Source organism: Sus scrofa, chromosome 14 (genome assembly GCF_000003025.6).
Source record: "Sus scrofa isolate TJ Tabasco breed Duroc chromosome 14, Sscrofa11.1, whole genome shotgun sequence".
Taxonomy (NCBI): Eukaryota; Metazoa; Chordata; class Mammalia; order Artiodactyla; family Suidae; genus Sus; species Sus scrofa.
In genome coordinates this window covers 72950314-72974978 of record NC_010456.5, presented here as the reverse complement: position 1 = coordinate 72974978, position 24665 = coordinate 72950314, and the positions used below count along the sequence as shown (strand labels likewise).

Sequence of the window (24665 nt, the reverse complement as noted above, 5' to 3'; positions counted from 1 at the left end):
ACAGCAACACGGTATCTGAGCCACATCTGTGACCTACACTGTAGCTCACATCAATGTCAGATCCTTAACCCACTGAGCAAGGCCAGGAATGGAACCCGAATCCTCAAGGATACTAGTCAGGTTTGTCACTGCTGAGCCACAAGGGGGACTCCCCTGCTTGTTTTCATTCCATCAAAAACTGTCAGAAATATTTCCTCGTGTAGTTACATAGTCTTTCATCATCTTTATCATTATCATATGGTTTTATGATTGCAAGATAATAGGAAAATATACAATAGTAAATTTGCTTAACTGTTCTGATAGACACCATTTTAAATTGCAGTAAAGAAAGATGTTCCCACTGCTTTTACCCAAAGATGCATGGATTTTTAGGTCTCTATTCAGAAGGACTAGGCTTCAGTGAGTTTACAGTTCAGCCCAGAGACAAATTTTTTTAAAAGCTTTTACTTCCAAAAGCAAGTTTGGAATTGTGTTACAGAAACTTTGGGGTGGGAGTGGGGGAGACAGAGAGAGAGAGAGAGAGGAGTGCATTAGCTTTAATTTCACCAGTGAATCTACAACTGTAATATTTTCCTTTTATTTTATTTTTTTGTATTAGTACAGTTTCCCCTCAGTTTGGTTTCTTTTCTTTTCTTGTTTGTCTTTAAAAGTACAGAATGCACACATTCTTACTGTAAAAGATTAAAGTAATTATTAAGTGAGAGGCAATAAGAAACCTCTTCTTTTTAGCAATCCCTCCCCCCCCAAAGTTAATTACTGTTAACTATTTGGTAAGCGTAATTCCAATTTTATTTCTTTGTAGCTACATACATATAAGTACATGCACAGTTATTTATTTTCTTTTTTACAAGTAACATTTCTATATTTTTCTGTGGCTTACGTTTTTCAGTTTACAATCAATCTTGGAGCTATTTCATGTTAATAGGTTTTTCTCTTTAATGTTATTTAATATTCTCTAGGAGGAATCATGACAGAATTTTAAAATATTTCCTCTGTTGATGAGCATTTAGTTTTGTTTCTATTTTTTTCTGTAAGAAACCATGTTCGGGAGTTCCTGTTATGGCTCAGTGGTTAGCAAATCAGACTAGGAACCATGATGTTTCAGGTTCGATCCCTGGCCTTGATCAGTGGGTTAAGGATCCGGCGTTGCCGTGAGCTGTGGTGTAGGCCGGTGGGTACAGCTCCCATTAGACCCCGACCTGGGAACCTCCATGTGCCTCGGGTTCGGCCCTAGAAAAGACAAAAAAAAAAAAAAAAAAAAAGAAAGAATGTTGGAGTTCCTGTTGTGGCTCAGCTGTAACAACCCGACTAGTATCCAGGAGGATGTGGGTTTGATTCCCTGGCCTGGCTCAAGGATCCGGTGTTGCTAGATGCGTCTCCAATCTGGCATTGCTGTGGCTGTGGTGTAGGCCGGCAGCTGTAGCTCTGATTCAACCCCTTAGCCTGAGAACTTCCATATGCTGTGGGTGCAGCCCTAAAACAAACAAACAAATGCTATAAAAAACAATGTTATAGTGAATAATCATGTGCATTCTTTTTTGAAACATGTGAGAATTTCTATGTGGTAGATTTCCTTTAAGTTGAATTTCAAGTTCACATAATACATATGTTAAAAAGTTTGAGAGATGCTGCCAAACTATCTTGAATTTGTATCCTTTTTAGTATTATATCAGAGTGTGTTTCCTTTTATTTTTGTCCAATATTATAAAACTTGAATTTTTTGATAATCTGATTGGGAATGCTTTATTATTATTTTAACTTGCATTTCTTTGCATTTTGGTGGATCTGGCTTCTTTCACATGACATAATCTTTTATAATACTTTTTTTTTTGACCAAATAATATCCTGTTATATAGAACTATCACATTCAGATTTTATCCAGCCATCAGTTGATGGACATGTGGGTTGGTTGTACTTTTTTACTATTATAAATAATGCTGCTCTGGAGTTCCTGTCATGGAGCAGTGGTTAATGAATCCGACTGGGAACCATGAAGTTGCGAGTTTGATCCCTGGCCTTTCTCAGTGGGTTAGGGATCCAGCATTGCCATGAGCTGTAGTGTAGGTCACAGACGTGTCTTGGATCCTGGATCCCACGTTGCTGTGGCTGTGGTGTAGGCCGGCAGCTACAGCTCCGATTCGATCCCTAGCCTGGGAACTTCCGATTGCCGAGGGAGCGGCCCTAGAAAAGGCAGGAAAAAAAGAAAAAATGCTGCTATGAATGCTAGAGTACAGATATTTGTATGCAGAAATGTGCTCAATTCTTTTAGGCGAAAATGCTGGATTATTTGGTGATTCTGTGCTGTACTTTTTGAGCAACTGCCAAACTTTTTCAAAGTGGCTGCACCATTTTGCATTCACATTAGCAGTGTATTGGGGTTCCACTTTTCCTGCATCCTTGTCAACACTTAACTGTTACTCTCCTTTTTTATTACACCCGTCTTAGTGGGTGTGAAGTACTCGGTCACTGCGTGATTTACATTCCTACCCACATATCAGCAATGTCTCCCCACCCCTACCCCTGGGGTGCATTTTATAGTGATCAGTGCAATGAGAGTTCATGGTCTAAGACATATTCGGAGTCTTGCACATCTGAATATGTCTTTATTTTTTCTAATATTAAAATAATAGTTTGATTGGATATAGAACTTAGATTCAAAATTGCTTTGTCTCAGTGTTTTAAAATTCCTACATTGTCTTTTGAAATACATTTTTTGAAATAATTTCAAAGGAAAAAAAGTAGTATAAAGAGCTCCTGTAAACCCTTTGCTCAGGTTTACCAGTTGCTTGCATTTGTCTTATTAGTTTATTTTTGTCTTGATCCCTTTCTATGTTTTTTCTGAACTATTTGAGAACATGTTGTAGATATCCTTCCCCTTTACTTTTAAAAACTTCAATGTGTATTTTCTAGGGGCAAGAATATTTGCATATATAATCACAGCACCATTGTCAAAAACAAAATTTAAATTGATACAATACTATCTAGCCTCAGACCATATTCAAGTGTTTCCAATTGCCCTATAGTCAGTTTAATAGTTTGGCTTTTTTTTTTTTTTTTTCTGTCTGAGATTGTCCACTTAGTTTTCACGTTCTCTCTTCTCTTTCTCCTTTTTTTTTTTTTTTTTGCTTTTTAGGGCCACACCCGAGGCAGATGGAAGTTCCCATGCTAGGGGTCGAGTCGGAACTACAGCTGCCGGCCACAGCCACAGCCACAATAATGCAGGATCCGAGCCTCATCTTTGACCTACACCACAGCTCACGGCAATGCTGGATCCTTAGCCCACTGAACAAGGCCAGGGATCAAACCCACAGCCTCATAGTTCCTAGTTGGATTCGTTTCCACTGCGCCACAACGGGAACACCCCATGTTGTCTCTTTAATCTTCATTCTTCATTATTCTGTATCCGTTCCTGGACCTTTCTTCGTTTCCTGTGATCTTGATATTTTTGAAGAGTATAGGCCAGTGTTTTTGTTGAATCTCTCTCCATTACATTGTATTCTGACACTCAGCGTTGCGAGTGAGAGTTTGGAGGTGGTAGGACTGAGTGAGAGTGTATTTAACTTGGCATGACCCATCCTCACTCTTGAAGAGCCAGAGAGATAAACAATCTACTTCTGCAATATTCGGTACCCAAGCTCTTCAAGGCCTCTTCAAGCTCAGAATCCCTGAAGATGCCATTTAACAGCTCATTTTGGAGAATTTATTGCTCTCTGAAATGGAGCATGAGCTGGGAACGAGATCTCTATGTACTGGCACACTCCAGGCCAGTCTCCTCAATGCCGAGCTTATGGATCTCGTCTCTGAGAGGTAGGACACTGACTTGTTTCAACTACACTTGCAGCTGTCAACAGCTACAGTCAGATCATGTAAAAATACCAACGGCCACAATGGATCTCCAGCTCTTACTATAGGCCACCATGGTCTCAGAAGAGATTTCCAGTTTCATTATTTCACCTTTTTGAAGCAGAGGCTAGGGAGATGAAGAGCGAGCAAAGGCTCCATTGCCCCATCTTGAATTAAGATTCTGATGTACTGTTTAAACTTGCAATCGAGCAGTCCCAAGGAAACCACTGTTGAGTAGTGGCAAGAATAATACAGTAACTATATAAATTAAAGTAATATCGGAAGAAAGCGGAGAGGGTTTGGAGGGACACAGTTCATGTCTCCAGGACAAAGATGCCGTGAATTTGCTGTGAAAAAGGCCAGGTGGGTGATATGCATGGAATATCATTGGAGGGGGCTTTCGGAGTTCAAAAAAGAGAGACTGCAATTCATTATGCTAAGAGCATCTTAACTGTCAGCATACTGAATGAAGGGGCCAGTAGCAAAGAGGGCCTTCCTAGTTAACAGTCCCAAATGTGAAGGATCAGGGGTCTTTAATTCAGAGGAAAGACTCTAGCTGTATAAACATAGAGATTTATTGCTTACCCAGTGATGAGTGCCATGAGATCCAGGGTCAACATCCTTCACTACATCTGCTTTTGATAAGCTCTGCTGAGTTAGTTATTTATGTCAAGAGTTTTAGCCCCAAGCAAAGTGGGGGTGGGGGTGAGGTGACAAGGAACAGAGAGAGGGGAAGGGCCCAGGGCTCACAGGGGTCAGAAGGTTAATGCTCAAATACAGGGCTCCATCGATATCTGCTCCAGGGTTTTCCTGATTACACTTTACCAGCCCAGCCTAACATATGAGTTGAAAATGATGATGGGGTTTAATGGTTGAAATAGGTCTGGGTATTAAATAAAGGAGAGCAGTGCTTTACAATTGTAAAAAAAGAACGAAAAAAACCACAACACTTCTGTGTTTCAGTGGAAAGCTATGTTTCATCTACAGCCTCTCCTGGTTTATTGATTCTAGACCTGTTCACAGTCTTTGAGCTATTTTGCAACCTTTTGCAAGTTGTAGGTGATGGATAGATATATAAATTCTGTCCTGATAGTAATAATTGCTTTTTTTCCCCCTTTGCAATTCATCTCAGCATTCTTTTAGTCTACATAATTATATACATTTCAAACTTTTTCCTCTGGATCTATTAAAACAAGGACCCGATTCCCTCATCATATATGTCAAATAAGATCTTTAACATGTGCTCCTTTGTGTATCGGTATGAGTGTCATGCTTTTACCTTCTTCTGAATATCATCTTTTAACAGAAAATTCTTCCATAATTGCTCGTGAAAAAGTTCAGCCATTCTCCTCTTCTGTGTCTTTCTGCAATTGGCTACGCAGATCACCTCTCCGGAGACTTTTTCAATGGCACTTTTATACATCAGTCATTTAAAGCAAAACGCAGCTGAAACTTTTTTTCTTTGCTTGATGCTGTTGTCTGCACTATCGGGTTTAATTATTCGAAATCACAGGACCAGGTATCAAGTATTACCCGTTATACCAGTTTTGCATTAAGGAGCTGATAGAAGTTGGTGGGGGAGGACGGTGGGAAAGCGAATGTCAGGAAGCAGGAAACAGAAGAGGTGCTTTTCATGCTTTCCCCCAGTCGCGAGCATTTCAGAGCTGGAAGGGCTCCTGGTCATGTCTAATGGCAGAGCCAGACCAGGAACTCGTATCTCCTGGGTTGTAGGTCTGTTCTGCTCTTCAGAAAAGGAGAGGAGAGGTAGAAGCTTTTACTTTTAACCCCTTCTGACCTCTCACTCAGATCCCCATACTATTCAATGCAATGACTATATTTCCGATGCCCTAATTTGAGGATGGCAGTCCCATCCGTGACAAAGGTGAATGCAAGTTCCCTCTCACTGCCTTCCGTGTGGGTTGAACTGCAGGCAGAGAGGGAGGGGCCGTAGAGAAGGGCCCAGATGGTCCCTTTATTCCTAGCCATTTTTCTCATGAAGGTGAGGCAGGAGGTCGATGGGCTCCAGGATAGACATTTGCAACTAGCCTTTATGCTTTGCAACTTGCATTTACACTTCCTGAGGCAGGAGATAGGTGGGCTTTAGGAGAAACATTTACAACCATCCACCTGTCTATACTCCAAGATAGAAATAACAACAGGGGGAGTTCCCATTGTGGCTCAGTGGTTCACGGACCCGGCTAGCATCCATGACGATGCAGGTTTGATGCCTGGCCTCACTCAGTGGGTTAAGGATCCGGTGTTGCTGTGAGCTGTGGTGTAGGTCACAGACGCGCTTGGATCCCAAGTTGCTGTGGCTGTGGTGTGGCCAGCGCTACAGCTCCGATTGGATCCCTAGCCTGGGAACCTCCATGTGGCGCAAGTGCAGCCCTAAAAAGAAAAAAAAAAAAAAAAAAAAAAGGAAAGAAAAGAAATAACAGGCACAAGACGAATCATTGGTACTGTCTTTTGTGAACTCATTAAACAATGGTAATGACAGGATCAAAAGAGGGGGCCGAGCCCAGCTTGGACAAAAGAACAAGAGGTCACGTACTCCCTATCCTCAGGGTCAGGGAGACCCCAACTACACATGCACAGAGAGACCCGTCTGGGTCAGAAAAGGAGGGAGTGCCAGGATGTAATAAGTCTGGAAACCTTCCCGCCATGCACTGCTTTGGAATCCATCTTGGCCAAAAGATGCTCATGCAGATGGCGGCGGGCCCTGGGTCTGGTCAGATGTGAAAGATAAAACAAGATAATTGGCCAAAGGAAGACAAAGACCCAGAAGAACTGCCCCATATAAGTGGTTTACGTCCCCCCTCTGGTGCGCTCCTCATTCAGGGGGACGCCCGCACTACTTTTGGTGTGTGTTACTGCTTTACTTCTGCGGTAGATAAAGAGACTATTTCCTGTGTGCTCTCCCACGTGTTATACTGTGTTTCTAGCTATAAACTTTATGCCTGTTTTTAAAGTCTTTGCCTCCTTGAAACATTCTTGTTTTCAGCAGGGAGCAAGAATCAGGGCAAGTCTGCTTTTAGCCTCGAGCCAGTCTGGTGGCTAGGATTCCTGGTTTTCATCCAGGCAGCTCAGGTTCAATTCCTGAGCAGAGAATTAGGATCTCGCTTCAAGCCATCACCCACTGCTGCCTCTCTGAAATCAGAGGGACCATGACCTTAAGTCACAGAAATTCTCAGTCTCTCATATATGCGAGGAGGGGAGTGTAGATGATCTCGAAGTCTTGTTCCTACTTTGACATGGTAGGAAGCCAAGGTCAAGCCTTTTGGTCAGTTGGAGTGGGATGTAACTTTCTACTCATCATGACTTTCTTTTTTTCTTTTTTAGGCTTCACTTGTGGCATATGGAAGTTCCCAGCTTAGGAGCTGAATTGGACCACAGCCACAGCAAAGCAGGATCCAAGCCACATCTGCAACCCATACCACAGTTCACTGCAATGCTGGGTCCTTAACCTGCTGAGTGAGGCCAGGGATCAAACCCTCATCCTCATGGATACTAGTTCATAACCTGCTGAGCCACAATGGAAACTCCCCATCATGGCTTTTTTTTCTTTTCTTTTTTTTTTTTTTTTGTCTTTTGTCTTTTTAGGGCCATACCAATGGCATATGGAGGAAGTTCCCAGGCTAGGGGTCCAATCTGGTCTACAGCTGCTGGCCTACACCACAGCCAAAGCAACTTGGCATCTGAGCCACGGCTGAGACCTACACCACAGCTCATGGCAACACTGGATCCTTAACCCACTGAGTGAGGCTATGGATTGAACCTGCATCCTCATGGATGCTAGTCAGATTTATTTCTCCTGTGCCAGGACAGGAACTCCATGGCTTTCTTTTTCTTTTTTTTTAGGGCTGCAGCCACGGTATATGGCGGTTCCTTGGCTAGAGGACAAATCAGAGCTGTAGCTGACAGCCTACACTACAGCCACAGCAATGCAGGATCCTTAACCCACTGAGCGAGGCCAGGAGTCAAACCTGCATCCTCATGGATGCTAGTCAGATTTGTGTCTGCTGAGCCTCAACAGGAACTCCCCCATGGCTTTCTTTTGCATTGCGTAGCTTCAGTTTGGTCCTCAACATCAGATAAGATGGCACGCCTCAGCTTTAAAGCTTTACTTGCAGGATTTCCTTGGCTGCACAGTAGTGTCTGCCTGGGACACTCTTTAGAAATTCCTGCGCCCTTTGGATGCATTGTCAATTCCAGGTCATTTGATTTTATTTCCGACTTGGTAAAAGTCTTCTTCATGCGATGTTGGACACCGATGAAGAAATTTTGGCCAAACCAAGACTGTATTCAAAGTTTGTCTTTTATTAAAAACTGTTGAAACTTATTTCTCCCCTAAATGCTCTCAAAGCGAAGAAATTCATTGTGGTTATTAATCACGGGTCTTATACCTACCAATGGATAAAGTGAACTTCACACTCAATTCCTTTTTGGTTTTGTCTCCAAAGAGAATTTAAACAAAATATTAAACAGTCATCTCCCTTATACAAAATGTTCATATTCTGACTGGCATAAGGAAAATTAAGACTTAGTCATTTCATGTGCATCTGCTACCTTTCAAATTTTAAAAAACAACCACGGCAGCTGTTTTCGTTTTTAGCTGAAGCTCCAAGAGGTTAAGTGACTTAGCCAGTCTCACATCTGTTAATGAAAGAGTCAAAACTAAAATCCACTCTCCTGAGCCGTAATCCTTTCCTCTTTATATGGTACCATCTTACTTCCATTAGTTAGGAATGAAGGCCCTCTTTAATCATGAAGCGCTCTTTCCTTTCTGAAAGATGTTAAAGAGAAGGTATATAATTTCTGGGGGAAAAAATAGAATGAGATGTCAATGATTTGTAATTTATTACATCAACTTCCACTTTAGAAAAGACAAAAACAAAAGATAGAATTCATATTTACATCTTTAACCATGGAAAATATTTATACCACAGATATTAAGTACAAAAGAGTGTATAAAACTCGAGGACGACACAGACATAAGGACCACAATTTTGGCAGGGAGTTTTCTGGCTTTTTTTTCCTTACAAGTTTAAGTGCATTAGGCTAACAGTTGCCTAACTATTTTGCTTATTTAGGTTCTTACTGTTTCATCTTTTTAAGCTTGATGGCCTCTCCAAAAGAGCCTTTGGTTAGTATAATTAGTAATTGATGTTCCCACACGACTCTCCTGGGTTCACCTTTGTGCCTCAGGATACCCATTCTATCACTGTGGTCCAGATCATTGGCCCTCGTGGGTTGGCAAGGGGTAGGGCTTTTTACTTAAAAGAGTAGCGGTACTCATTTGCTCAAATCCTCCCCATCTGGGAATAGCAAAGCTACCCTTCAAGGAAGAGGCTCGTTTGCATTTACATTTTCTGGTACAGAGGATTCCCACTGCAAAGAATATCCAGCCTTGCACTTTACAGGGTCAGGGACCAGAAAGGGCTGTGAGTGCATCCCTGGCCAAACAGGGACTGAACCCGGGGCCTTCTGACCCCCTCACAGGGCCTTAACCCTGCTGTCCCACTAGCTGGGATGGAGGTCAGAATGCCAGGCTGTGGGCTACCTAGATGTGGGGAAGTGGGGGGCAAGAAGTTTCAAACAGATGTGGGTGTGGGTGAGCTGGGGGCTCTGCCCTCTACTTCAAGAATACTTCAGAAGCCACTTGTGAAGCCATCTAGTCATAAGTCCTTAGGCAAGTCTCGACCACCTGGGATATTTTCCCTGTGGTTCTCTTGTAGCCTGGAAATTATTGAAATGGAGCAAAGACCCCACTGCCAAGGAAGAAAGCTATTTTTGACCTGGTATGATCAGGCACTGGCAACCTGAATCACAGGCAATTAAAAATCAAAGTCAGAAATGGGAAGGACAGAATAGTCCAGCAGAGAAACAAGTTTTGTTGAAATAGCACCTGAGAATGAGAGGAAAATCATATTTGTAGTGTTTAGAAGGACTGATCTTTTAATGTCAATATCTATCTATCAAAAAGCTTGTTCACTGCTTTTTTTTTTTTTTTTTTTTTTTTTTTTTATCTTTTTGCCTTTTCTAGGGCCGCTTCCGTGGCATGTGGAGGTTCCCAGGCTAGGGGTCTAATCAGAGCTGTTGCCGCCAGCCTATGCCACAGCCACAGCAATGCCAGATCCGAGTCACGTCTGTGACCTACACCACAGCTCACAGCAACGCCAGATCCTTAACCCACTGAGCAAGGCCAGGGATTGAACCCGAAACATCATGGTTCCTAGTAGGATTCGTTAACCACTGAGCCATGACGGGAACTCCATTGTTCACTGCTTAAGCAAAGTGCTTTTCCTATGTCTATAGTAACCCCAATAACTAATATAATTCCAAAATATCAAAAGTGATTAGAAAAATAGAGTACACTAAAAAAAAAATATCCAAAATTAAGAATGATCAAAGAATAATAGTGACAATGATCGCAATTAAAAAAGAGGCAGTATTTAAAATGCCAAGATATTTCAGAAGGTATTTACATGTATGAAGTTAGCAACAGCACAAATTATATATAAATGGGTGTGTAAGATTTAAACATTTCTGAAATTATCTGAAGGTTGTAAGGAACAAGAGGAACTCTCCTCCATTATCAAACTCATCATTGAAATAAAATTCTGTGCATTTAAACACAGTATCCAAATATACCATTAACAAGAATAAAGAGCTTAAATGAAAGTGTAAGATCAACTAATGTATAAAATCCAAATGCTACAATAAACAGGCTGGAAAGATCAGCCTGGGATTGCCGTGGAACTTTGCAATGTCCAGTTGGGCAGAAAGAAAGTGCTGGAAATAAGGAAATCAGATGCTTTGTCCTTAGCTTTTTTTTTTTTTCTTTCTGGTAAATTGCATTTTTTGCTGAATTGCTGGAATATGATATGAGATTCTATAATGTTTCTTATAAAGGAAGTTCACAAACTTAAAATAGAGTCATTAAAAGTCTTTGGAGGCCTTTTTCCAGGTCATGACTGGATGAGGCCATGATGCTCAGTGGCGTCTGGTATGGCAGGTGGACTGTTGGAGAGAAGTAGGGTGTGAAGCACAGGGATTCTGCCCAGAAGGGCTCCCTTTGGTCAGTAGGGAGAGGCCCAGGCTAAAGCGAGGGCCATGGACTGTGATGCTCTGGGGTCACCACCACTGGGTGAAAGCCTTTGTGAGGCTGGTGGTAGGAGCTTCAGGCCCAGGTCTCCAGTCACAAAGGTGTATTCCTCCACAGCCAGCAGCCTGGCATGGACAGGCTGGGCGCTGTGAGCATTGATTTCAGTCCTGCCTTTGCTCTGAAGAGGCCAGTGTGAGTGCCTCAGGAGAGAAGAGAAAACTTAAAATTTTTTTTTTCTTGGCTATGCTCATGGCACGCAGAAGTTCCTGGGTGAGGGATTAAACCCACGCCACAGCAGTGACAATGCCAGATCCTTAACCAGTTGAGCCACCAGGAAGCTCTGAGAGAAGAACACCAGACTTCTTCCAGGGCCTCCTTCCAAGTGGGCACCTGCCTGGTTTATGATTAGGTTAATGTCTGGACAGGGGACTGAGACTGGGTCCCAGCATAGACGCAGCCAGTTCCTCCGAGTCCGTGTGCCAGGTAAGAGCATGTTTCTTGGCTACTTCGTATAGTTAAATGTTGCTCTGTTTTGTCTCTACCCTGCTGGGCAAGGGCTTGGAAGACACGTGTTTTTACACGGTCCACGCACAATCACCTTCCCAGAGACATCACTTCGTCCCGCATGAACCTGCAGATACACCAGTCAGTAGCACTTAAAGCAGAGCTGTTAATTTTATCTTAAGCACAATAATAAATCCTTTCGGCCAGAGGACAGCCACAGAGCCACTTAGAGATTTACTTTCTTACATCGATCGTTCTGGAGCACATACTGAACTTTAATGGCCACAGTGACAGGAACCCTGCAGACCCCTGCTCATCCAGGGGAAATACTGAGGATCTTTCACGGGGGTCTGGGATGGCTACACAACTGGCTTGGTTACATTTGGCTGGGCTAAAAGCCAAAGAGTCCTTTTTAGGGCTGAATCTGAGGCACACAGAAGTTCCCAGACTAGGGGTCAATTCAGAGCTGCAGCTGCCAGCCTATGCCACAGCCACAGCAACGTGGGATGCAAGCCACATCTGCAACCTACACCACAGCTCATGGCAACGGTGGATCCTTAACCCACTGAGAGAGGACAGGGATTGATACCACAAACTCAGGCTTACTAGTCAGGTTTGTTACCACTGAGCCACAACGGGAATTCCCAAAGAGTCAATTTTTAAGACCAAGATTAGCTCTTATATTCTCTGCCACAAATACTTGGCACTGGGTTTCTCTAAACGTCTCATCATGTATTAGAAATCTCATCCCAGATTCCAGCAATTCTTGCACAGAAGGAAACCAAGTGGGTTCCCAAAGGAAACGCAAAGAACCAGCACACAGAACTGGTGCCCCCCCCCCGCCATCCCCGACCCTTGTCCACTATAACTTTTCACCCAGGTTTGCTGGGGAGGGGGCATTTCTCAACTCAGGTTTGAGCCAGGGAAAAAACCAAACAAACACCTACCTGGTTAAAAACAAAACCAAACCAAACCAATCCCTGATAGGCATAAGGAAAAATGCATTTGACCCGTGGAAATCAGCAAAAAAGCTCTTGAATTACAGAATCACAAAATATTACATCTAGTCTCACCCTTTCATTTTTAAGGATGAGGAAATGGAAACTCCTTGCCCTGTAACCTGCTTCCTTCCCCTGGAGACGAAGCCTGTCCCAGGTCTATACTGAGACGTGTGCTGTGACATATTGAACTTAAAACCAGTAAAACACCCCAGAGACTTTTCTTATGACTCTGAAGCCAGAAAACAAAGCAAACAAAGCATTTCTTCACCAGTAGGTCCTGATAGCAATGTTTGATCAGACTCCAAAGAGAAACCTAAAATAAAATAAAGGTGTGTATTTCTCTTCTTAGGGGGAACACAATCATATAAATGACATGCCTGTCAAAGACTTTGTTGAAATGGAAGGGGCCAGGAGAGTTTGGTAGGAAAACAAAGCTGTCACACATCTTGACCAGACTATAGATTTTTCTCCCCTGGGAGAGGTGAACCAGAATGATGCTCACTGGCCTCAGCTGAGGGGCGTGTGGGGTGCTCTGGGCCGGGGGGGTGGGTGTGCAGGGGAAGGAAGGGGGACACAGAGATGAGAGGGGGAGGGGAGGGAGCCAAGCAGTCTCAGGGTGAGGAGTGAGTGGAGAGGGTGGATGTGAGATAAGGAGGTGAGAAATCTTCAGGGGGCACCAAAAGGAAAGGTCAGAGGACCATCCAGGCTGGGGGTGGGAGCTGGGGCGGGGGGTCTTACCTCTTGGGGTGTTCAGAGATTGATCAGAGGCTTTGGGAACCATTTGGGAAAGTGACAAAGCAGCAAGAAGGTAGAAACCTTCCAGGCTGTCACCCATCTGCCTGACGAAGACGTGAGGAGATGCGAGCCCAGTGCTGCAGGGATGCCATGGAGGACCAGGGACCCACTTGGAGCCAGGAAAGACCCTGCACATTGAAAAATGGCCTCTTTTTGGTCAAAGGCATTAGGATGTGACAGGGGTTCCTGCAGGGGTCAGGATGGGACAGCCTGTTGCCTAGGGCTACCCACCTAGGGCGGGGGTGGGGTGGGGTGGGGTGGGGTGTAGGATGCCTCCCTTCAGGGACTTAGCACCAGCTTGCCTTCACAGGAGGCACTTTAGACCCAAAGGAGAGCTCGGGGGAAGTAACTTTTTAAAAGTCATAGGAAAATACAACAGTTAAAAAAAAAAAAAGACATTTCGCCTGAACATCAAAACAGAAATGTTAGAAAACCTTAAACCATTAGCGAACTATATACAGTTAATTTTTTTTTCTTTCATACAAACGACTCTCCTGCCTGCAGTACAGATAGGTCCTTACCAAAAATAATTACCACGAGGAAAAAAAAAAGGTAATTCATGAGGGCTTTTGTCATTGAGGAATTTTCTTGAAAACCATTTTTTTTCAAACTCCCTAATCTGTACAGTCCATCAGATAAACTGTTGATCTTCATTATGCAATTCTAAAAAATTAGGTTCTGACTTACTTAAGAAATGCATTAAACCTTCCATTAACTGCACTGACATTTCCTGCAAAACACAGCACAATAGAGCTTTTTTTTTACTGAAATACTGAGGTAATGGTTGTTAAACTTAAGACGACAGATTGACTGCATGGAGAATCTTGGCCCCAGTGTCTACAAGGGCACAGGTGGGGAGCAGAAGGTGGGCGGGGCTGCTGGGGAGACGGGAACAGACCCAGAATCAATAACACATCCTATGATGGAGCCAACGAAAGGGAAAATCCTTACTCAACCAGGAATATGGGTAAATGGAATTTTAAAGAAAGATTTTTTAAAATCGCTGATCTGACTCTTTTTAGGGGAAAAAAAAAAACCCCTATGAACATGCATGGAATTTAGTTTTAAAAAACGACATGCCAGGAGGCAGTTCACATCCATCTTCCTGTTCCACCCCAGGTTGGCCACCGTCCCTACATCTCCACTATTCAGCGTCCACAGTGTTTTTCAAGCAGGCCCCATGTGGGGACACAAGAGGGCCTGCTCTGAACCTAATTTTGCCAGAATTTTCTTTTTTTCCCACACCCGAACCATATGGAGGGTCTCAGGCTAGGGGTCGAATCAGAGCTATAGCCACCGGCTTATGCCACAGCCACAGCCATGCTGGATCCAAGCCGCATCTGAAATCTACACCACAGCTCATGGCAATGCTGGATCCTTAACCCACTGAGTGAGGCCAGGGATCAAACCTGTGTCCTCGTGGATGCTAGTCAGATTTGTTTCCACTGTGCCACAACAGGAGCTCCTTGCCAGAAATTTTAATGAACCATTTCTCAAGGGACTTCAGTTCCCTGGGGTTTTATAAAAAGCAAGGTTTTCCCCTGAACTGAACACGAACCATCCCATTGTCTAACTTGTCTTTCTCATGTTCCAAGTCCTTTCACAGAACTTTCCCCCCATAGCCTGTGAGGCAGGCAGAACCTGCCGCAGGTTATGGATGAGGGAGCGGAGGCTCAGAGCACAGGTGACATTTGCCCAAGGTCACCCAGCTGGCAAGTGGCAGGCAAGGCCAGCACTCATACCTGCGTCCTCCCAGAATGCTTCCCACTGGCTGGGGGAGTTGCGGGCACATTTATATTGGCAGACTTTTGCAATAAAGAGCTTTGTCTTTGGAATGAGTGGAGTGCAAGAAAAATGTCTCTTAGCAGATGATTTCATCGCATTTCTTACAGTGAAGTGAGCCCAGGCACCGGCCGTTTCCTCTTTAAAAGGTGGCTGTGATGCATCTGTCTTCCTCCAATGTTGTTGGTTCAGAGCTGGTGGTTTCCTGGCAGGTGACACAGTCCATTTGACCCATATGCGAATGTCCAGGATCCTGTGAGTCACTGAAAGTCCTCAAACCCCTTCACTCAGGTGTCATGTCACATAGGGATGCTTTTTGTTTCTCCCTTGGCCCTGGGGATGAAGGGGCGCTGGGCCTCTGGTTAATTTGGTGATAGACACCCGGTGGTACCCACCAAGCCTCTGTATATAGGTGACCAAGGGAGAAGGAAGGCAGTGGCAGGTCATTTCCAGGTCATTGCTAAAGGAAGAAGGCTTATTCCAGAACCTCTTGAAAATGTGTGGTTTACTGGCCTCTCTCCAGCATATGAGGACTACAGACTGGGAACGTGAGGCCATGGGCTCTGGGGGCTAGCCCAGACATCCACACTCACTGCCCAGTCTTGCTCTCCCCTCTACACCGTCGTGCCTTCCTCTCGAAGACAGATGTTGCAGCTGGGTACACCAATCTGCTTATGACGTTGAAAGAACCCAGGAAGTTAAAGGGTTAATGGCAGCAGCACCAAAGGAAGCTAAAGGAAATCTGTTGAGAAGAAGCTGGGAAAGGTGAAGGGTCTCTGGCGACAGCCTCCCGAGAAGGCCTTCCAAGGTCAGAGTGTGACAATGTTGGCAGCCCCTTCTGCAGAGAAGTCGCTCAAGGATCCACACTTCCCTCGACAAAAGGGCATCCCAGCGCCCTTGCAGTGCGGCAACAGCAGAGGGCGCTAGCGGTAGGGCCGTGGCAGAACCCCGGCAGAGGACTGAGGGAGAAAGGCCGGGTGCGCAGGCTGTCCCTGGGGGAGAGCGGGAAGCCCACATTCTCCCGTGGTCACCTTCTGATCACCCCTCAAGCCAGAATCCTGGCAAAGGTTTGGCCTGCGACCCTCTGTCCAGAAGCAGCTCAGTCTTCTCCTTCCTCCAGGGTAAGGCACTTTCTCCAAGCCTGGGGCTTCACTTCTTGGCCACTAACCACGGACTCTGGCCCTTGAGGAGGCAGAGAGAGGGGGAGTTTGAGAGGGAGCCCTGCTAGTGATTGGCAGGTAGGGGTGCCTCCGCGGGTGGGGGATCCCACAGACCTGGAGACCTTGGCAGGTGCCCAGCACTGCACCCCCCACCCCCACACCCCCAGTTTGGACCTGTGCTCTCTCTACCCCTTTCCCACCACAATCCCGTTTGCCCTCCCCTGATTTGAGAAGCTACCCTGGCCCAGAATCACACTCACTGGCAGATTGTAAGGGGAGGAACAAGGCAGGGGAAGGGACCGCCTTCTGCAATGTCTGCTATTGATCCCTCCTGGGCTCCCTGGGTCTTCTTGTCATTCTGGCCCCACTGGCCGCCACTCAGTCCTTGGATGCGCTCTTGCTTAGCACTCAGCACAGTCCTTATGCTGCTGCTGGGCACCCTGTTAGTTCCTGGATAGCTGGCTCTGTCTTACGGTCCTTCACAGCGCCACCCCCTCCCACTGCCTACACATAGTAGGTGCTTAATAGAGTAGACCGATAACTCAGCAGGTCAGGGATGTATATGAGCCTCCACCATGTTGGGGAGACCTGAGCCAGGTCTCTCAAGAGCCCACTAAATAAGAAAGCCCTCCTCCAAGAGTTCACTACTGCAGGAGACCAACTTTTCTCCTCTAACAGAAGGTGGAGGAAGAAAAGAAGACAGAGTTCCTGTCCTTCCAGGAAGGGAGACCCATCCAGCTGAGGGATTCAGCAAGCTCTTCCCAGGGCCATGGAGTCCAAGCTGGGCCTTAGAAGGAGGTAGAAGTTTGACAGGCGAGAAAGCATGGCATTCCAGGCCCCCGGCCCCGCGCGGGCCAGGCATGTGGGGAAAATGCAGAGGGTGTGTGAAGAGACCAGTGAGTAGACCCAGAAAAGGGGGCCCTGCTGGAGAGCCTTATGCCCCTGGCTCAGCTCTGCCTCCATCTACATCTTCTATAAACACTTAGCTGGGAGTTCCTGTCATGGCGCAGTGAAAATGAATCCGACTAGGAACCATGAGGTTGCGGGTTCAATCCCTGGCCTCGCTTAGTGGGTTAAGTGCGTTGCTGTGAGCTGTGGTGTAGGTTGCAGACGTGGCTCAGATCTGGCGTTGCTGTGGCTCTGGCGTAGGCCAGCAGCTACAGCTGTGATTAGACCCCTAGCCTGGGAACCTTCATAGGACGCAGGTGCAGCCCTAAAAGAACAAAAGACAAACAAAACAAAACAAAACAAAAAACAAAACACTCGGCTGTTCCTCTGAGCAGGGCTGTTCTGGGGACTAGAGGGTTGCAGCATGTCAGACCCAGCTCCCTTCCCCGTACTTTCCTCCCCTCCCCTCCCCACCACCAGGAGGAAACTACTGCTTCAAGGGACCTTCACCCTGGAAAATTCCCTTCCTTGGAGAAGTGAGCTGCAGGTTCCTCCCTGTCCCTCCCTTCCATCTCTGCTCTCTGTCTCCGTGTGGCTCTCAGCCTCTTTTCTGGGTCACTCATCAGTGGTCCGTCCGCCTCTTCATTTTCGGTGGTCTGGTGTCTTGGGTACTTGACATCTCAAGTTGCCTGAGTGTGTTGGGGTGCAGGGTGGGGGCTGAGGATGGGCTGTGGAGTGTGTTGGGGGCACCGGGAGCGGTGCCCAGAGCCTGGGATGAGGAAGACAGGGGTGCGCCCATACACTGGTGGGGCTCTGGGGCTCCTGCTGTGTGCCAGGTAGTGAAAGCCGTACTGCTGAGTGTCTGATGAAGGTGGCAGCATGGGCAACACTGCAAGAAACCACCTCTGCAGCTGTGCCTGCCCCGGGAAAGCTGACCTACTCACCTAGTCCCTGGGGCAAGTCCAGAAGTCTGATTACTCAGGGTTACGAAGCACTCGCATGCGGTACATGATTTTGCAAAGCCAGCTGCATGCATGATACTCTTGCGGCCAAAAGTGAGTCTAGGTGGAGGGATGTGGGATGCTCCATGGTCCCAATCCTCCCAGGTGGGTGGAATCAGGGGGTTTCAGGGTGTCGGAGGTCACCTGTCATTTGGCACCTGGGGAAACTGAGACCTGTAATGGGTTGTGCCTGGCTAGGTAGTTAGTAGTGGAGAAATGGCTGGGAGCTGAGCTCCCAGCTCACTGGCTAGTGCCAACCCCATCATGGACTCACCCTGACCCTCCCCTCGGCTGTGGCATTACAGTCTGCAGGTGGCCCCGGGAAGGGAGGGACCACCGGGGGAGGGAGGAAGCACCGGGGGAGGCTGAGACGGATTGTAGAGTGTGTGGAAGGGGCTGTCTCTCCCTGAGTGAGGCGGGACTCCCCTCGGCTCCATGACTGCAGATATGCAAGTCGCCGACCTTGGTGAGAGTCCTTATTTGAGCCTAGGTGACCCTGTTACATTGTCCCCCCAAGATCACTGGCTCAGCCTTTTGTCCAGCCGGATATTTGCAAGTGTCCAGGCAGACAATGCTGGCAACAGGGTGTGCTGGGTGCCAGAGCGCAGGGTGGGGCAGTGAGCTGAGAAGGTGGTCGGTCTGTGGACCAGCTGCCCGCAGGTCACAGGGAACCTTCACCAACAGGGTTGTGATTTGCCCCCCAGGGAAGGTGGGGTGCCTCACTGAGTCGCTGGCTCTCAGTGAGTGGGGCTGCAAGTCTCCAGGATCGAGGTGAGCATCTTTAACCCCCCTGAGCCCTTTCTGGCCACCAGCCCCTCTCTCGGGCCTCCCCGGTCCATGCCTTCTGCAAGGCCCTGTCCTGCGGTTCTCGCCTATGCCTGGTCTGCCAGCAGAGCGCCACCCCCCTGGCTGCTTCTGGACTGTTTGTTTGCCTGCTTCCAACCCACGTGACTTGGAGTTAAGGCCTGGGGCGCCCTGAAGTCGGGAGCCTGGGGTGTGGGGTGTATGACTCGCAGCTCTGTGGCAGGGAGGATGTCCTGGCTGAGGCCATAGGAGGCACCAGACTTCGGGGGTTGAGAGATAGTGTGAGTACCCGGGGTCAAGCCTCCGTGATCCGGCCCCTAGGGGAGGGCAGTGTGGATGCTGAAACCAGGCTGGTCATTTCTTTTTCTCTGACCACCGGGCCCCCTGGAGGTGAGGTGTATGGAGCTTCTCCCCTGCCTTTCCTGGGCTCTCCTGCCTTTGCCCCTTATTTTTCCTTGACTCTGACTTTTAAAATTTTCTTTACACGTATTTTTATTTTATTATCTATATTCTTGCAAGTGACTTCGAATCCTTTGTGGTATCAGCTGATGTGTAAGAAGTAAACGAATAATCACACCAGGATGGAGACAGAGCACAAGAGGTTTCCGTTTGCCCAGACTTCTCCTTGGTGTTCAGCTCATACAGAATCTCAGTGTCTGGAACTTTCCAGTTCATGTTTAAGTCTATTTTGAGATCACCTGTGGATTCTATGCAACCCTGAAAGGGAATGAGGCAGTGGGGCTAGAAAACCCAGGTTCCACTCTGCTTCCTCAGGATGGGGGTCGAGGAAGCGAAAGAGAAGGTGAAGAGGGTGGCGCGGGAGGTGACACCATCGGCAGAGCCAAGGCGAGAGCACATCTCTGGGAGCAGAGGATGTGGCAGAGCTGAGCTAAGACTTTCAGGGGCCCCAGGCACTTTTGCCTGTATGGACTCCATCCTCCAGAAAAATACAACAAAAATTATAGTTTCTGACTGCCCTGGTCAAAATTTAAGTATAACCCTGCCTGGATTCATGATTACATATTCATTTTTTTGTTTTGAATTTAAAAGAAATGGGAAATTCGAATATTATCTCAGCCCCCGAAAGCCCCTTGAAAGGCTGGGGCTTTTGCTCACTGCCCGGTGGAGAAGTCGGGGCTGGGGTGGAGTGGGAGGGGGGCTGAGGCTCATCCTGGGCTCAGGGTTATGGGAGAAGCGCCAGGTGCTGGAGCGCTCCCTCTGTAGGAGAAGCAACTTGTGCCAGCTGGTGGTTTGGGCCTGGGTCTCTCATGCTTTTGCCACGAGGGGAGGGGACTGGTGACCACAGAGCATGACTCTAGCTCAACTGTTTCACTTTTCAAACAAGGAAGCCAAGATTCAGAGGAGGACTGTCTGATTTCCAAACTGTGGACATTTGTTAAGAATGCTGATACGTTCCCTGGGGTCTGGGCAGCCTGAGGTCTCTTGAGAAGGCAGGAGTCTGTGAGAGCGACCTCGCCTCACAACGTGGCAGGGGTCCCTCGAATGGGAAGCTCACTAACTTATTTATTTTTTAAATTTTTATTTTTTTGTCTTTTGTCTTTTTAGGGCCGCACCCCGTGGCATATGGAGGTTCCCAGGCTAGGGGTCCATTCGGAGCTGTAGCTGCTGGTCTACACCAGAGCCACAGCAACGCGGGATCTGAGCTGCACCTGCAACCTACACCACAGCTCACGGCAATGCCAGATCCTTAACCCACTGAGCGAGGCCAGGGATTGAACCTGCGTCCTCATGGATGTTAGTCGGGTTCACTAACCGCTGAGCCACAACAGGAACTCCCAAGCTCACTAACTTAGAGGTTGTGCGACTATGTGCGGACAGTCTGCGTCTCAGTCTGCCTTTGTACTATCTATGACGAAAGGCTATCCACACAAAGACAAATTAAAGTGTAAACAAAAGGAGGGGGTGTTTAAATTACCCGAGTACTTCCTGATTTTCAAGCCCTTTAGAAGCACCCGATATGCTGTAACACCTAAGCGGACACCTGTGTGCTACAGAGAGGTAACACCTCGTCTTTAAAATAGGTTTATTTATAAGCGGTGAGACCTTTATAAGCATTGTACAAAGAACAGTTCAGAAAGCAGTAAAACTCAGATAAAATAAATAAAATTAAAAAAACCCCTTCAGATGGCCAGTCTCACCCAGATTCATGATTTCTGAATGTTCTTTGTTGGAGCAGAATGGCTATGAGGCAAACTTTATAAGCGCTAGTTGTGAGTGGACCTTGCAGATTTATAGCAAATCAATGGCCATCATTAGCAATAGCTGGTACTAGTGATTGCAGCTCAAAAGGAAGAAGAAACACACCAAAACCAAACCAAACAAAAAACCCACCATAAAAACACAAGCAGTAGCAAGCAGCCCTTTGTAACCCTGGGGCCTTGGAGGGTTTCAGCACAACGGAACTTTACATGCTCACATGGCGCTGTAATGAACTTGGGGTGTGTTACAGTAGATGTCGCATAATACAATCCCTGCCCTTCCTCTGTTGGACTTCATATTTCAAACCATTATTCTTCTGAGGACCCCTGCGTCTGGGACTTCCTGATCTCACAAGAAAAGTATTATTTAATTGAGTGATGAATCGAGATCAAGAATTGTCATGTTTCTTTTTTTTTTTTTTTTTTTTTTTAGGGCTGCATCCATGGCATATGGAGGTTCCCAGGCTAGGGGTCGAATCAGAGATACAGTTGCAGGCCTATGCCACAGCCACAGCATGCCAGATCTGAGCCACGTCTGCGACCTGCACCACAGCTCACGGCAACACCGGATCCATAACCCACTGAGCGAGGCCAGGGATTGAACCTGCATCCTCATGGATGCCAGTTGGATTCGTTTCCACTGAGCCACAACGGGAACTCCTCATTTTTTTAAATAATGAAAATCTGTAAAAGTTTAAGATACTCTGATACAAACCTAGTTTAGCAAATACCACGGACCTCCACGTTTCGGTGAAGTCACACATAAACTAGCCACCGCCTAAGTGCTGGTTGGCCCCTTTGGCACCAGAACACAATAATTTATTAAGCTTCAATACTTAATAAGTGTGCACAAATATCATGCAAACATATGGCTGTACTCAAACAAAAAGTGTATTAGAATTGTAGACGTGTACAAAACATCTTGTAAACAAAAGGGAAGAGGTTGGTAGTTTCTGTACAAAATATGCAGGTTTCCTTTTTTTTAATAATCTGTAAGATGCATCATACTTCTGGCATTTTCAAAAAGTGAAAACTGTATAAAAATAAATATTCTATGTACAAACACACACACAGGCCAATCCCAGGTTAGAGGCATCACTGCAAAACAAAAACAAACACAAAACAACATGGAGTTAGTGTCAGTGGATATTTTCCCCCTTGTGGGAAATAGGGTAGGTCTTGCCCTGGGTTGGATGGGCGCTTTGGGTAGGGGAGCTGGGGGAGCTAGGAACCCCCTCCTTCCAAGACTGGTGGGAAACCACTTTGCCTCTTCAGTCACTCCCCTTCCTGGCCACTAGAGGGCACTTTCTCTCTGAGGCCCAGCTGTCGAATTACTGCATCTTCCCAGAGTGAATTTATGGTGCTGGTGGACCGGAGGCGCTCTAATTGCTTCTCTCAGACATTGTCGCTCTTCAGAGTGGCTGTTCTTCCCTTGCTCAGCTCAACCATTTCTATCTCCTAACTATCTGCAGCAACCTTGAAGAAGGAAATCTTTGCCTTAGGGGACCCACCCCTTACCTGTTTGCAGCTTTAACTAGGTCTAGGGGAACTGGCCAAGAGGACGAGGCATGATGGGAGAGATAGATTCTTGGGTAGGCATCTCCCTCGAGTGCTAGACTCCTCCTTTCTCTGTTTAGGAGCTGCTTTAGGTACCTGGGTGAGTAGGTACCTAGGGCCTGCAGTCTTAGTGGTTTCACTGCTTTTAGCAAATCCATGGACTAATGAGATTGTGGGCATTTAGCACAGAGGAGTGTATTCATCTCATTATAAGTGTGACTCTGCTGTCACTGGGCAGGACTGGATTAGCTAAGCACAGACTCTTGGGCAGGTCTCTAGCTCTTTTATGAAGATGAACCCACACCTTGAGACCACAGTGGTGGGGGCGGGCGAGAAGTCTGAGCGGGAGGCCAGGTGGAGGGAGGCTGTGGGTGGGACTGCATGGCACCTGCTACTTTTGCCAGGACCGAATTGGGCTTTTGGACTAGCAAACCAATGGCCTGGTCATGCTGGGGAGCCCCCTGGTCATGCTGGGGAGCCCTGAACTTTGGGGACCCTGGATGAGTGGGGTGACTGCATGCAAGGACATAGTCTTGTAGTGTCAGATGGCTCTAATGATGTGGCAAATGCCAAGGCAAGTGTGAACAAACGTTGGTAGGAATTCTGGGAACCCAAGAGAGGTTAGGCTGCAGGTCTCAACGTGCAGAAGCATGAAGCTCTGACAGCTTAAGTTCAAGGGCAGGGGAGAGTGGTGAGCTGGCCAGTCTCTATGGGGACGTGTAGAATCCATGTGACTTTATAGTTTGAGCAACTTAGATTTCCTACATCTGGATAAATGTCATTATATGGCTTAAGACTAGCTAATGATAACTAATTTTAAAGCATGGTCTGGAACTCCTTGCAGGAAAGTATTGCCTAAGTCAACCCCACAAAGCATAAAGATGTCGTCTGTTGGGCTACATGGCAATTCCATACCCTGGGGTTAGCTGATGCCTTAAAAACCATTTTTGGAGTTGCTGTTGTGGCTCAGCAGGTTAAGAGCTTGACATAGTGTACATGAGGATGAGGGTTTGATCCATGGCCTTGATCATTGGGTTAAAGATCTGGTATTGCCGGCAAGTTGTGGTGTAGTTACAGATGCAGCTTGGATCTGGTGTTGCTGTGGTTGTGGCTTAGGCCGGCAGCTGCAGCTCCAATTTGACCCCTAGCCTGAGAACTTCCATATGTCCCAGGCATGGCTGTAAAAAGAAACCAAAAAACACCCCCCCACACACAAGACATTCTTAAATGTTCTCCAAGTGCATGAATGGGATGTTGGATGTTTAATGGGCCCCCTGCCTTTGAGATTGGTCTTTTTTTTTGGCTGCAGAAATTCCCAAGCCAGGGATCGAACCTGAGCCACAGCAGTGACAAGGCCAGATCCTTAACCCACTGAGCCACCAGGGAACTCCAAGGGATGGTTCATTTTTGATCGATGTCTTGCTTCCTCGTCTGCAGAAAGGCCTGGGCTGGAGGTTGTGCATGCTTTATCCCACTGTAGAGAATGGAGCCCATGACTCCTCTGTCCTGAAGCACTCGAACCCCTGGAAAGTCTTACCTTGTTCCAGCAGCCCTGGACTGGCAAGCCATCTTCGCCCTGCAGTGAAGAAGGAAGGCAGGTGGCTCAGACTCTCTGGGGTGGGCCGCCACACAGCAGGATGGGGGAGCAAGGGCCCGTGGTGGCTGATCAGGATGCAGCCCACCTGATAGTATCTACTTCTTTTCTCTACCCCAGGGTGGAGCCTCAGAAGGAGGCAGGAAGCAAGTTGGCCTGTCTGCCCGTTGGCTCAGCTCACAGATAGTTACAGTGTAAGGCCAAGACAGGCTGTCATAGCCTGTGGGCTCCGCAGGCAGAGGTGACCTGAGTGTCCTGAGTGTCCTGCTGGTCTCTGCTCTGGCTGTACTGAGTGTGGGTGTTGGTGGGCAAGTCACTCAGCACCGGGGCTTGGCGGTGGGTGGAGTCCGTTTTCTCCTCTGTACAACCTGGGGAGGGTGTGGCTCTATGAAAAGGCAGCTCCCCACCTCTC

At 46.9% G+C, this 24665-nt stretch overlaps 1 protein-coding gene across 14 annotated transcripts in view; it reads right to left on the bottom strand.

Annotated features, from left to right (window-relative positions):
- COL13A1 (collagen type XIII alpha 1 chain) overlaps positions 21886-24665 on the bottom strand; it is a 166314-nt gene continuing 163534 nt past the window's right edge. For all 14 annotated transcript variants that reach the window (XM_013990416.2, XM_013990414.2, XM_013990419.2 and 11 more), the window contains 2 exons: positions 24197-24235; positions 21886-22200 (listed from right to left, as the gene is read on the bottom strand). In XM_013990416.2, the coding sequence (XP_013845870.2) occupies positions 22198-22200; positions 24197-24235 (42 nt within the window). In that variant the 3' untranslated portion in view covers positions 21886-22197. The remainder of the gene's footprint in view (positions 22201-24196; positions 24236-24665) is intronic.